Raw genomic sequence first — 13066 nt, forward strand, 5'->3', positions numbered from 1 at the left:
ATATAGTTTTGGTCAGCTGTTTGCTAATAAAGAGGTCATAAGGATTTGATGTTTGTAATGCTTATTTGAAGAAAACAATTGACCTTTGTAGCACTCGCCTTGCTTGACCAGCGCCCGGGGACACCGCCGCTTGATTAAAGCACAGGTGACCAGCAGACTTGTTGTAATACTGAGGTTTTGAAAAGTATTTAAAAATACTTTTTATCTAATTCCTACCACTATATCATTGAACGTTTGGTTCCAGTATCGTCCGAACGCTGATCTGTATTTTGATTACGGGGGCCTCGGAACCAGAACGTATGGTGGCCGTAAAAGGACATGCGTGATCGTATTTCCCAGCATTGACGACCGAAATATAGCGGAATGTGTCCTAACCCTTATAATAAATACATATACTTTAAGCATAAAACAAATAAAAAATAACACAATACAATAATTGATCACATTTGTCAAGGTAGAAGGAAGAAATTATATTTCATTTACATTTATTTGCAACAAACAATATTAATGAGTAAAAATGTGATAACATAGTTGACAGAGACTAAACATCAAGCAATCTAACTTCCTGATAATACTGTATACTTTTTCTTTGTACACATTCCTTATCGTATACAGGTGATTCATTATTGTACAAATATTAAAATTATGCTTTTATGTGTGGCTCGCTTTGGCCGGCTATAGAAGTGGGCCGGAGTGAAGCTTCAGGTTTTTTGCACATCAGAATTATTGTTCCCGGCCAGGCGGATTGTGAACGTAAGTTCGGCATGTGTTGTTTACTTCTCCACCACTATCTCTGGGCATTGATGACTCATCTGGAAGTCTTTTTGAAAGTTTATCACGAGTCTGAAATAATTTTAAAAAATGGAGTTACAGGATGAACAGGCCTACTATAAACCAAGTCTCATTTGGGAGTGGATTTGGAAGAGTCCAGTGAGTTACACCAGATTTGGATTGAACCCTGGACGGCAACCACTAAGCTAGCTCCACTAGGTAGGCCTACAGCTGACACGGAAATCATCATGGAAAAACGATTCGTTTTCATGAATATATGAATTATATTGAGTTAACATGAGTAAATCAATTTTACGCGCAGTCCAATTAGTTAATATAGGCCTAGTTAATTTACCACATGTGTAGGCCTACTTACATCTTCCACTCCTTTAAATACTCTTAAAATGTTTTCACCAAGTAACTTTTTGATTTGGTCATCAGTCCAACCTCTGTTAAGGAGTTCGACAATTAAATCAGGAAATTTGGACACATCCTCTAGTCCTTCAGGCACTCTGCAAGTCAAATAATATTAATCAACAAAGAGAAAACAAATATGATAATACACAGATATGTGTACGTGTGGAACACAACATTTCTGAAGGAAAATTATGATAAATGTGACCAACCCATGTGTGACTATACTCAAATGAGATTCTGCACAGTATGGAAGATGATGCACAGTATGGAAGATGATGCACAGTATGGAAGATGATGCACAGTATGGAAGATGATGCACAGTATGGAAGATGATGCACAGTATGGAAGATGATGCACAGTATGGAAGATGATGCACAGTATGGAAGATGATGCACAGTATGGAAGATGATGCACAGTATGGAAGATGATGCACAGTATGGAAGATGATGCACAGTATGGAAGATGATGCACAGTATGGAAGATGATGCACAGTATGGAAGATGATGATGATGTAAAAATGTATGAAACTTTACAATAACTCTCGTTCTATGTACTTACGTATTTACGCCATCATAATCTGACCCCATGCCTACGCAGTCTTCGCCACATATTTTTTTTATATGGTCCAAGTGATCTACAAATAAATCACCAACATGTTATTCAGATATCATCAGTTAATACTGTATATTTACGATGTGTCATTAAGCGTGGTTCCCACTAGGACGTAACGAAAGGACATAAACGCAAGGTAAGTGATTTGACCAATCACAAGTGATGGATTATTCGAACAGTCGGTTGTTATTGGTGAACTCGCTTGCGTTGGGTCTACGTCATTGCGTTCCGTCGCTGTGGGAACCAACCTTCAGGACGAAACGAAAGGACGTAAGCGCAATGCAAGCGAGTTGACCAATTGACAATGATAAACGACTCGCTTGTGATTGGTCAAATTATAATATTGCGTTGCCTTACGTCATTGCGTTTATTCCTAAATCGTGGTTCCCACTAGAACACAACGCAGCGACGTATTGACGCAAAGTGATGTATTGCGTAATCACAAATAGGACAGACGACGCAACAGTGCTGCAAAAAGGTTTGATTTCACGCAGGCGAGAGAAACACAATTATTGGAAGGGTATTTTTTTACGTTGCGTAGGTTGCGTTACGTTGCGTGGCTAGTGGGAACCAAGCTTTAGACAATGTAGTTCTTACCAGCAACTTGAGTCAGGTTCGCATACGAGTCGTTTGTACCAGGAATCAAACTTGGAGGACAGTTAATATATTTTGTGTAAAAATTCACCATAACAACACCTTGCTTATCTTTCTGTAAAGGGGGAAAATCTTAGTTACCGTATTGGTTCTAGTCGAAACAAACTGATTTTGTGTGTCTATTCTAACAATATTACCCATTTATTCTTACCACAATTGCAAGGACTTCGTCGTTCACGTTACGATAGTGATTACACAAAGTAAAAGCCGATGTATGGCTAAACATTACAGGTGCCTCACTCAGTTCTAGAACTTGTTTCATGACGTCAACAGACACGTGACTAAGATCGATTATCATACCCAGACGATTCATTTCTTTAATAATGTCCTGTCAAAAAAAAAATACAAATGTGAATTAACGAAAATAAAATACTCATAAACTTTTATTGTCCTGCTGTTTTGTGCAAATTATTTTTCTTTAGAGTTCACCAAACGAATTCAAGCACTATGACGCAACGCAATGACGTAAAGCGTAACGCAAGCAAGCTGACCAATGGCAACAAGCGTCAGAATACACCTTATAATACATTGGTTGTGATTGGTCAAATTACTTATTGCGTTGCGCATGCGTCTTAGTAAGAATCAAGCTTAAACAACTTTGAGACATACTCTTCCAAAATTTGTGAGACCATTGAATTCTCTCTCACTTTTTGGTAATTTGTCCATCAACCAGTTATCTGACCTGTATATGATAAAAGATAACCATTACTATATGCTTTATACATACCTAATATATATATTATAATTAATAATTATATTTCAAAGAAATAATCAGGTGACGTCAGTGCCACTAAAACTCCTCCAACATTTAAATCTTTCTCTCCTATCATTTCATGATAGAGTTTCGTTTGGGGGAGGGTGTCTAAAGGGCCTTAAATCTATTTTTTTTTCTCTATCTAAAAAACAATTCCTTAAAAACTATTTTATAAGAAAATATTTTCACTGTTTATTTGTTACCTACCACGGTGTGTTACAGTTATGTGTTAACGTGATGTATCTTGTTCCTAGGGCGTAAAGCGCCCTCAATACTGCCATATGACTGTCCATACTGTGACCACCTTCTATCCCAATCAGACCTCCAATTTTTCCACGTTTAAACGCATCCCTGATGCCTAAAACAAACGTGTATTTGTTTTTTTGATCTACATATTTTAAACTTTATATTTAGAAATAAGAATAAGATTGTTGTTGAACAGTATAGGCTCCTGATACAAAGTGATAGCTAAGTATGTGGCTATTATACCCATAAGTAAGCACATTATTGATATAAAATCATCTGCAATGTGTTTTTATTGTTTTCTTGTTTTTCAATATTGTGTGAATAACTTATCTGAACTTTGCCGAATTGTATCGTCGCCAAGAAACAGTGGATTTTAGTAATCATTGTTACTATCTTATCGATCATAATTACTACTACTGTAAATGATTAGGATGTTTTTCTAATACACTTGTACAAACAAATACCGACATGCATTGCAAAAACAACACAAAGTTTCTAAAAGTATAAACCTTGCAATGTTTTTTGCCTACCTTCAGAAGAGTCGACGAACTCAAATGCGTCATATTTGTCACACATTCGTTTAATCACGTCAATTTGGTCAATGGTGTGACGCAACGTGTCCTTATACTGTGAACTGCATGAGGTGTAGACCGACCAGAACTTTAAAACAAAACAAACATAAATTGAAATAAAAACATTGCCTTTTTCATAACATGTTTCATGATTTTAACTTTTTTTACTACAAAAATTGTTGCATACAAATGTTTCAATCACCGTAGCCTACGAGTCTAAATAAAAGACGCTAAAGCGTGGTTCCCACTAGCGACGCCACACAAGGACGTAACGCAACGCAAGTGAATTGACCAATCACAAGCGATGGCTTATTCGCTTGTGATTGCTAACTGTCTATAACTTCGCTTGTCATTGGTTAAAACGCTTGCGTTGCGTTTACGTCCTTGCGTTACGTTCTAGTGGGAACCAAGCTTTAGGTTTCACTAGCAACGCAAGGACGTCACGCAACGCAGGCAATTTAACCAATCATAATACTAGCAACGGACAGTCCGTGCTGTGATTTGTGATTGGGTAAATTTGGTTGCGCGTACGTCGTTGCGTACGTCCTGTGAGAAACGATTTAGGTGTTTCATTGTGTCCTTGTGAGAGAACCACGCACCGTCGTTGGTTCCCACTTGTTATTACGCAATACAGCACGTTGCGTCACTGCGTTGCGTTGCGTTACGTTGCGTAAATTACGAACCTGAGCGCCAACTTTACCAGCTCTTAGTCTAGGGATGTCCGTGTGTGATACTGCAAACTTTCCTTTCAGGTTATTGTTCAAATTACTTGTATCATTCTCCAGCTGGTTATTTACTCGGTATTTTAGATGCCAGGGTAAGTCATTGTGTCTGGGAAAATTAAATGAAAATAAAGTAGGTCTCATGCCGTCTTTAAATCAGTATATTCATTTTGCAATAAATAATACTGTAATCTAATGATAGCCTTTTTATATTGAAACTTTTAATTTGAATCAGACACAATATTATTAGCAACGTTATTGAAATAATAATTCAAATGTTACAGCGGGTGTACCGGGATACTGCTGTTACTGCAATTATATTTATATTTGATTCTTGTGAAGGAGTGTATATTTGCTACATAGGACAAGAGGACGTGGTTTATGCAAGATTTGTTTTCTGTTTTTCTCATGGATGCGATTTATAGCGTTTGAGACTTTGCTCATCAAATAAACACTTTAGACCTTTGGACTCGAAGAGAACTCATCATATATGCAAATACAATATTTACTGTACAAAATGTACAAGTCTATAGGCCTATTAGGCCTATGCCTATATCATTTTTGTATGACAATCACATTGATTGTTATTTTTTTTTTAAATACAGTGTTTGCAATTGCTAAGATAACATGTTTCACACTCACCCATCGACAAGCGGTGTTTCTGTCATCAAGTCTTGGGCGTGTTTTAACGGACTAGTGCTTTCCCGATTATTACGAGACACGGGAATGGCGATCGCCACGGCAACAATAGTTACGATGACAACGCTAGCGACTACGATCATTAATATCCTCTTTCTATCATCCATATTTGCCATCCTGTCGTCGTTTAGCCGCGTTCGGGGGCCGCGTTACACATAAACTAAGGGCCTAATTCTATTATGAATAAAGTCATTTGATTGGCTCATTTATCACACATGACATGCATCGACAAAAATGATTTATCAAAATATATAGTTTTGGTCAGCTGTTTGCTAATAAAGAGGTCATAAGGATTTGATGTTTGTAATGCTTATTTGAAGAAAACAATTGACCTTTGTAGCACTCGCCTTGCTTGACCAGCGCCCGGGGACACCGCCGCTTGATTAAAGCACAGGTGACCAGCAGACTTGTTGTAATACTGAGGTTTTGAAAAGTATTTAAAAATACTTTTTATCTAATTCCTACCACTATATCATTGAACGTTTGGTTCCAGTATCGTCCGAACGCTGATCTGTATTTTGATTACGGGGGCCTCGGAACCAGAACGTATGGTGGCCGTAAAAGGACATGCGTGATCGTATTTCCCAGCATTGACGACCGAAATATAGCGGAATGTGTCCTAACCCTTATAATAAATACATATACTTTAAGCATAAAACAAATAAAAAATAACACAATACAATAATTGATCACATTTGTCAAGGTAGAAGGAAGAAATTATATTTCATTTACATTTATTTGCAACAAACAATATTAATGAGTAAAAATGTGATAACATAGTTGACAGAGACTAAACATCAAGCAATCTAACTTCCTGATAATACTGTATACTTTTTCTTTGTACACATTCCTTATCGTATACAGGTGATTCATTATTGTACAAATATTAAAATTATGCTTTTATGTGTGGCTCGCTTTGGCCGGCTATAGAAGTGGGCCGGAGTGAAGCTTCAGGTTTTTTGCACATCAGAATTATTGTTCCCGGCCAGGCGGATTGTGAACGTAAGTTCGGCATGTGTTGTTTACTTCTCCACCACTATCTCTGGGCATTGATGACTCATCTGGAAGTCTTTTTGAAAGTTTATCACGAGTCTGAAATAATTTTAAAAAATGGAGTTACAGGATGAACAGGCCTACTATAAACCAAGTCTCATTTGGGAGTGGATTTGGAAGAGTCCAGTGAGTTACACCAGATTTGGATTGAACCCTGGACGGCAACCACTAAGCTAGCTCCACTAGGTAGGCCTACAGCTGACACGGAAATCATCATGGAAAAACGATTCGTTTTCATGAATATATGAATTATATTGAGTTAACATGAGTAAATCAATTTTACGCGCAGTCCAATTAGTTAATATAGGCCTAGTTAATTTACCACATGTGTAGGCCTACTTACATCTTCCACTCCTTTAAATACTCTTAAAATGTTTTCACCAAGTAACTTTTTGATTTGGTCATCAGTCCAACCTCTGTTAAGGAGTTCGACAATTAAATCAGGAAATTTGGACACATCCTCTAGTCCTTCAGGCACTCTGCAAGTCAAATAATATTAATCAACAAAGAGAAAACAAATATGATAATACACAGATATGTGTACGTGTGGAACACAACATTTCTGAAGGAAAATTATGATAAATGTGACCAACCCATGTGTGACTATACTCAAATGAGATTCTGCACAGTATGGAAGATGATGCACAGTATGGAAGATGATGCACAGTATGGAAGATGATGCACAGTATGGAAGATGATGCACAGTATGGAAGATGATGCACAGTATGGAAGATGATGCACAGTATGGAAGATGATGCACAGTATGGAAGATGATGCACAGTATGGAAGATGATGCACAGTATGGAAGATGATGCACAGTATGGAAGATGATGCACAGTATGGAAGATGATGCACAGTATGGAAGATGATGCACAGTATGGAAGATGATGATGATGTAAAAATGTATGAAACTTTACAATAACTCTCGTTCTATGTACTTACGTATTTACGCCATCATAATCTGACCCCATGCCTACGCAGTCTTCGCCACATATTTTTTTTATATGGTCCAAGTGATCTACAAATAAATCACCAACATGTTATTCAGATATCATCAGTTAATACTGTATATTTACGATGTGTCATTAAGCGTGGTTCCCACTAGGACGTAACGAAAGGACATAAACGCAAGGTAAGTGATTTGACCAATCACAAGTGATGGATTATTCGAACAGTCGGTTGTTATTGGTGAACTCGCTTGCGTTGGGTCTACGTCATTGCGTTCCGTCGCTGTGGGAACCAACCTTCAGGACGAAACGAAAGGACGTAAGCGCAATGCAAGCGAGTTGACCAATTGACAATGATAAACGACTCGCTTGTGATTGGTCAAATTATAATATTGCGTTGCCTTACGTCATTGCGTTTATTCCTAAATCGTGGTTCCCACTAGAACACAACGCAGCGACGTATTGACGCAAAGTGATGTATTGCGTAATCACAAATAGGACAGACGACGCAACAGTGCTGCAAAAAGGTTTGATTTCACGCAGGCGAGAGAAACACAATTATTGGAAGGGTATTTTTTTACGTTGCGTAGGTTGCGTTACGTTGCGTGGCTAGTGGGAACCAAGCTTTAGACAATGTAGTTCTTACCAGCAACTTGAGTCAGGTTCGCATACGAGTCGTTTGTACCAGGAATCAAACTTGGAGGACAGTTAATATATTTTGTGTAAAAATTCACCATAACAACACCTTGCTTATCTTTCTGTAAAGGGGGAAAATCTTAGTTACCGTATTGGTTCTAGTCGAAACAAACTGATTTTGTGTGTCTATTCTAACAATATTACCCATTTATTCTTACCACAATTGCAAGGACTTCGTCGTTCACGTTACGATAGTGATTACACAAAGTAAAAGCCGATGTATGGCTAAACATTACAGGTGCCTCACTCAGTTCTAGAACTTGTTTCATGACGTCAACAGACACGTGACTAAGATCGATTATCATACCCAGACGATTCATTTCTTTAATAATGTCCTGTCAAAAAAAAAATACAAATGTGAATTAACGAAAATAAAATACTCATAAACTTTTATTGTCCTGCTGTTTTGTGCAAATTATTTTTCTTTAGAGTTCACCAAACGAATTCAAGCACTATGACGCAACGCAATGACGTAAAGCGTAACGCAAGCAAGCTGACCAATGGCAACAAGCGTCAGAATACACCTTATAATACATTGGTTGTGATTGGTCAAATTACTTATTGCGTTGCGCATGCGTCTTAGTAAGAATCAAGCTTAAACAACTTTGAGACATACTCTTCCAAAATTTGTGAGACCATTAAATTCTCTCTCACTTTCTGGTAATTCGTCCATCAACCAGTTATCTGACCTGTAGATGATAAAAGATAACCATTACCATGCATTACATTTTTTTTTCTCTATCTAAAATAAATGTCCTTAAAAGTCTATGTTATAAAAAAATATTTTCACTGTTTGTGTTACCTACCACGGTGTGTTACAGCTATGTGTTATCGTCATGTATCTTGTTCCTAGCGCGTAAAGCGCCCTCAATACTGCCATGTGACTATCCATACTGTGACCACCTTCTACGCCAATCAGTCCTCCAATTTTTCCACGTTTAAACGCATCCCTGATACCTATAACAAACGATTATTACTTGTGTTTACTGTATCTACAATAAAACTTTATATTGGGAATTAGAAATGAGATTGTACGATTGTCCAACAGTAGGCGCCTGATACAATAGCTTAAGTATGCAATTATACTCATAAGCAAGCACATTATTGATTTATAATTATCAGTAATATGTTTTTATTGTTTGCTTATTCTCCAAAATTGTATGAATAACTTATCAGACTTTGCTGATTATACTTAGCACGGTAGTAGGGGTCTACGTCCAGATAGCGGATACTTACTCTTAAGTCATTACTTTAATATGTACTAAATAGGGGGTTTTTCTATTACACCTGTGCAAACAAGATGGCATGAGTTTGTAAAATTCCCACAAAGCTTCTAAATCTATGAATCTTGCAAATTGTCCTTTTTTTTGGCCTACCTTCAGAAGAGTCGACAAACTCAAACGCGTCATATTTGTCACACATCCGTTTAATCACGTCAATTTGGTCAATGGTGTGACGTATGGTGTCCTTATATTGTGAATTGCATGAGGTGTAGGCCGCCCAGAACTTTAAAAGAAAGCAAATATTAAATTGAGATAAAAATATTGCCTTTTTCTACAAAAAGACAAACAGATTTACTACAAAAAGTGTTGCATAGATACAGCAATTCTAGTTTCTATCAGTAGGCAGGCCAAACAGTTTGCAATTACCGTACGAGTTCTAAATCTTAACAAATATTTAAAAGAGGGACTGAAACTAAATATTAGTTAACAAATACGAAACCTGAGAAATTTGTTTAAAAATGTATCATAATCATAATAAATTGTTCAAACTTACAAATAAATATATTAATTGTATGTTGAGACGTAAAGGAAAAAATAAAAGAACACATTCATCTCTGAGAAATTCCATTTTAAGATTTGATCCGATTCAATCGTACCATGTGGCGAGTCGCCATAATGACGTTAATTTTCTTAATCAAACAAATATGATCTGATAATAATATTTATGCATTTGAAACGTTATATTGCTGTAAATATTTACAGGTATTTGAACTTTTAACTAAATAATACAGTCGGATACTGAAGATGAACGTGCCGATATAATTTGCGGAAAGTCAATATTTGAACTGTTGTTAATATTGACATGGGGTATTCAAACAACTTCAGGTAATACTTGAGGTTGAGGTGAGGTTGGCATAATCTTTAGGCCTACAGAAAAAAGGAGAATTACATAGGAGTAGTGTGAGAAACTTTATTACATTAGGCTAAGTCTATGGTCTTTGCCATATAAAATTGGATAAAACATAAATATAGACCTACATTATACATATCTGAGTGCATTGGTTGCAAAATCTACTAAATCGACTACTAAAGATTTAACATTGCAAAATCGAGAAGAAATATTTATCAGAATAGTTTCACAATAATCAATTATGAATTTTGCCCAACCAGACGTGATTTCTTATCGAATTCGAAGTAGGCCTCAAAATGCTTACGGAAAACCTCGCCAATTGTTCTCAAACCAACAATCTACATTTAGGCCTACTAAATAAACTGAAACTCAAGACCAACAAACTTGCACTCGATTGTGGTAAAGGTGACGTTCTTTCTTTTCTTATGTAGTTTGGTGTATATTGTGTTTCAAAGCAGCGTCTATGTTATATGCAAATGAGAAATGGATGCAATAAGCAGCAACACTGCAAATATACGTAGTTTAAAGCTGGTTTCCCACTATGAGGCAACGCACGTAATTTGGCCAATCATTACTAGCGACGGAAAAATCCGAACTGTGATTGGTCAAATTACGTACGTTACGGCGCGCGTACATCCTTGGTTTCTACTAGCGACGCGCAATCTACGCAAAACGTAAGAAAATGCCCTTCCAATAATTGTGTTTGCCCCACCTGCGTAAAATAAATTTACCGTCGGTCGTCGATTCTTACTTGTGATTACGTCATACAGCACTTTGCGTCAATACGCCGCTGCGTTGCGTTACGTTGCGTAAATTACGTACCTGAGCGCCAACTTTACCAGTTTTGAGTCTAGGGATGTCCGTGTGTGATACTGCAAACTTGCCTTTCAAGTCACTGTTCAAATTGCTTGTATCATTCTCCAGTTGGTTGTTCACTCGGTTTTTTATTTGCCATGGTAAGTCATTGTGTCTGGGAAAATAATGGAAATAAAGGTAGGTATTTATGTTATTTATCCGATAAGTAAGGTAAGGTAATAATATGTGATAGCATTTTTTTATTGAAACTTAATTTGGATCAGATACGATAATATTAGGCCAAACGTTATTGAAATAATAATGTAATATAATAATTGAAACGCGTTGTTACAGCGGGGTGTACCAGGGAGTTGTACAACTCCCTGGGAGTACCAGGATGCTATGCTCGCATTGATTATATTAACAGATTTTGAGTCTTGTGAAGGAGTGTTGCTACATTACCCAAATACAAGTGTTCAGAAAACCTGTGAGAACACATGGTAGTGACAGATGTCAGGGTTAGCTAAGCCTGGGGACATTTCATAATCTTACGTAAGACTCTCCCATCTGTAAGCAAATGAAGCCTACTATTATAATATGGTGGTGAACTGTTTATTTTCGCACATTTTTAGTGATTGGTTTATGGATGAGATTTATAACGTTGGGACTTGCTCACTAAGCCTATTGTAGACCTTTGGTATAGTTTTCTGGATAAAAGCGAACTCAAATGAGCAAGAAAGGTAAATCCAGTATTTTACTTGTATCAAAATGTTTTTATGGAAAAGTGAAATATATTATTCATTCATAATCAAATTATGAAGTCTTTATAACATAGACCATATACTTTAATACATTATTAAAAGTACCAAGTCCAGGCCTACTATCTAGATTCAATTATTTAATTTCCTGATTTTTTCCCGATTGGCCAGTTTAAATTTGTCTTTTCCAGAAAGCGAACCCATCTAATGTAATGATATCGGTAATGATTTGATCTTTTCCGGAGTTAGAAGTTGCACTTAAAGTACTACGAAAAATAAGTAACTAACTTCGCAGAGAGACCACCAAAGTAGGCCTACGAGGCTACGGAACTCTGATACCCATCTCTGTCTTTTTTGTTATGACAATCAATTGATTCTTAGGTTTAAAAGAATGCCTGTAAACTACAATTGCTACTACGAACAAGAAGATAACATGTTTTTTTTACACTCACCCATCAACAAGAGGTGTTTCTGTCATCAAGTCTTGGGCGTGTTCTAACGTACTAGTGCTTTCCCGATTATTACGAGACACGGGAATGGCGATCGCCACCGCAACAATAGCTACGATGACAATGCTACCCACTACGATCATTACAATCCTGTTTCTATCCATATTTGCCATCTTGTCTTAAAAGTTGTTTATAAACTACGATAGTTCCAATGCCTGTGCGCGTCAGCCGCCTTGTACACAGTGTTGATTAAGCGAGGCCTTCATAAACTAATTCTATTAAGAATAACATCATTTGATTGGCTGATTTATCTGACACATGACATGCATCGACAAAAATGATTTATCAACTTTTCATCAATCGAATTCTATAGTTTTGGTCAGCTGTTGCTGATATGGGAAATACATACATATACTAACTTGATTTCAGTTTATTGTATATTTCTTTTCAAGAGGTCATAAGAATTTGGTGTTTCTTTTTCTTATTTTGTGTGCAGGCCTATAATATTATATCAATCATTTTAAACAACAATTGAAAACAATTAAAACACAAATCAAGATTTCCTCAAACGACATCGAAAACATCCACATAATCCTTTATAGAAGTGTCTACATTTTTGTTTTAAATCGAGCTTTTTACATTTCTTGACCCCTGCTTGACCAATGACCATCGCGGCTTGATTGATAAAGTACCGGTGACCGGTAGACTTGGAATAAAGTCGAGATGGTTTAAACAGCTAAACAAACGTGCGCTTAAACTTTCAAAACGAATTATCTACAACATACTGT

General features: G+C 36.8%; 2 protein-coding genes across 2 annotated transcripts; both read right to left on the reverse strand.

Annotated features, from left to right (window-relative positions):
* Positions 1 to 408: 408 nt before the first annotated feature.
* Positions 409 to 5545, reverse strand: LOC140056398 (dipeptidase 1-like). The gene is made up of 10 exons (XM_072101760.1): positions 5391 to 5545; positions 4710 to 4857; positions 3985 to 4114; positions 3416 to 3566; positions 3064 to 3136; positions 2606 to 2782; positions 2398 to 2509; positions 1747 to 1822; positions 1148 to 1283; positions 409 to 843 (listed from the first exon to the last, which is right to left on the reverse strand). Exons 1-10 carry the CDS (start codon positions 5528 to 5530, stop codon positions 724 to 726), a joined length of 1263 nt encoding a protein of 420 aa, XP_071957861.1. The 5' UTR covers positions 5531 to 5545; the 3' UTR covers positions 409 to 723.
* A 560-nt stretch (positions 5546 to 6105) lies between these two features.
* LOC140056273 (dipeptidase 1-like) lies at positions 6106 to 12502 on the reverse strand. Its single transcript, XM_072101588.1, has 10 exons — positions 12282 to 12502; positions 11099 to 11246; positions 9520 to 9649; positions 8950 to 9100; positions 8760 to 8832; positions 8302 to 8478; positions 8094 to 8205; positions 7443 to 7518; positions 6844 to 6979; positions 6106 to 6539 (listed from the first exon to the last, which is right to left on the reverse strand). The coding sequence occupies exons 1-10, from the start codon at positions 12449 to 12451 to the stop codon at positions 6420 to 6422; spliced, it is 1293 nt and encodes a 430-aa protein (XP_071957689.1). The 5' UTR covers positions 12452 to 12502; the 3' UTR covers positions 6106 to 6419.
* Between the last annotated feature and the right edge of the window lie 564 nt (positions 12503 to 13066).

This window comes from Antedon mediterranea, chromosome 8 (assembly GCF_964355755.1).
Source record: "Antedon mediterranea chromosome 8, ecAntMedi1.1, whole genome shotgun sequence".
In the NCBI taxonomy this organism is placed as follows: Eukaryota; Metazoa; Echinodermata; class Crinoidea; order Comatulida; family Antedonidae; genus Antedon; species Antedon mediterranea.

What these genes read in the sequence shown, in the direction of transcription:
- LOC140056398 (XM_072101760.1), bottom strand. Translation starts at nt 5,530, where the DNA reads ATGATCGTAGTCGCTAGCGTTGTCATCGTAACTATTGTTGCCGTGGCG. An exon ending in GTTCGTCGACTCTTCTGAAG is followed by an intron (nt 3,567 to 3,984) that starts GTAGGCAAAAAA and finishes CGTTTGTTTTAG; the next exon opens with GCATCAGGGATGCGTTTAAA. An exon ending in GAACCTGACTCAAGTTGCTG is followed by an intron (nt 1,823 to 2,397) that starts GTAAGAACTACA and finishes ATTTATTTGTAG; the next exon opens with ATCACTTGGACCATATAAAA.
- LOC140056273 (XM_072101588.1), bottom strand. Translation starts at nt 12,451, where the DNA reads ATGGCAAATATGGATAGAAACAGGATTGTAATGATCGTAGTGGGTAGC. An exon ending in GAAACACCTCTTGTTGATGG is followed by an intron (nt 11,247 to 12,281) that starts GTGAGTGTAAAA and finishes TTATTTTCCCAG; the next exon opens with ACACAATGACTTACCATGGC. An exon ending in TATTTAAAGGAGTGGAAGAT is followed by an intron (nt 6,540 to 6,843) that starts GTAAGTAGGCCT and finishes AAATTATTTCAG; the next exon opens with ACTCGTGATAAACTTTCAAA.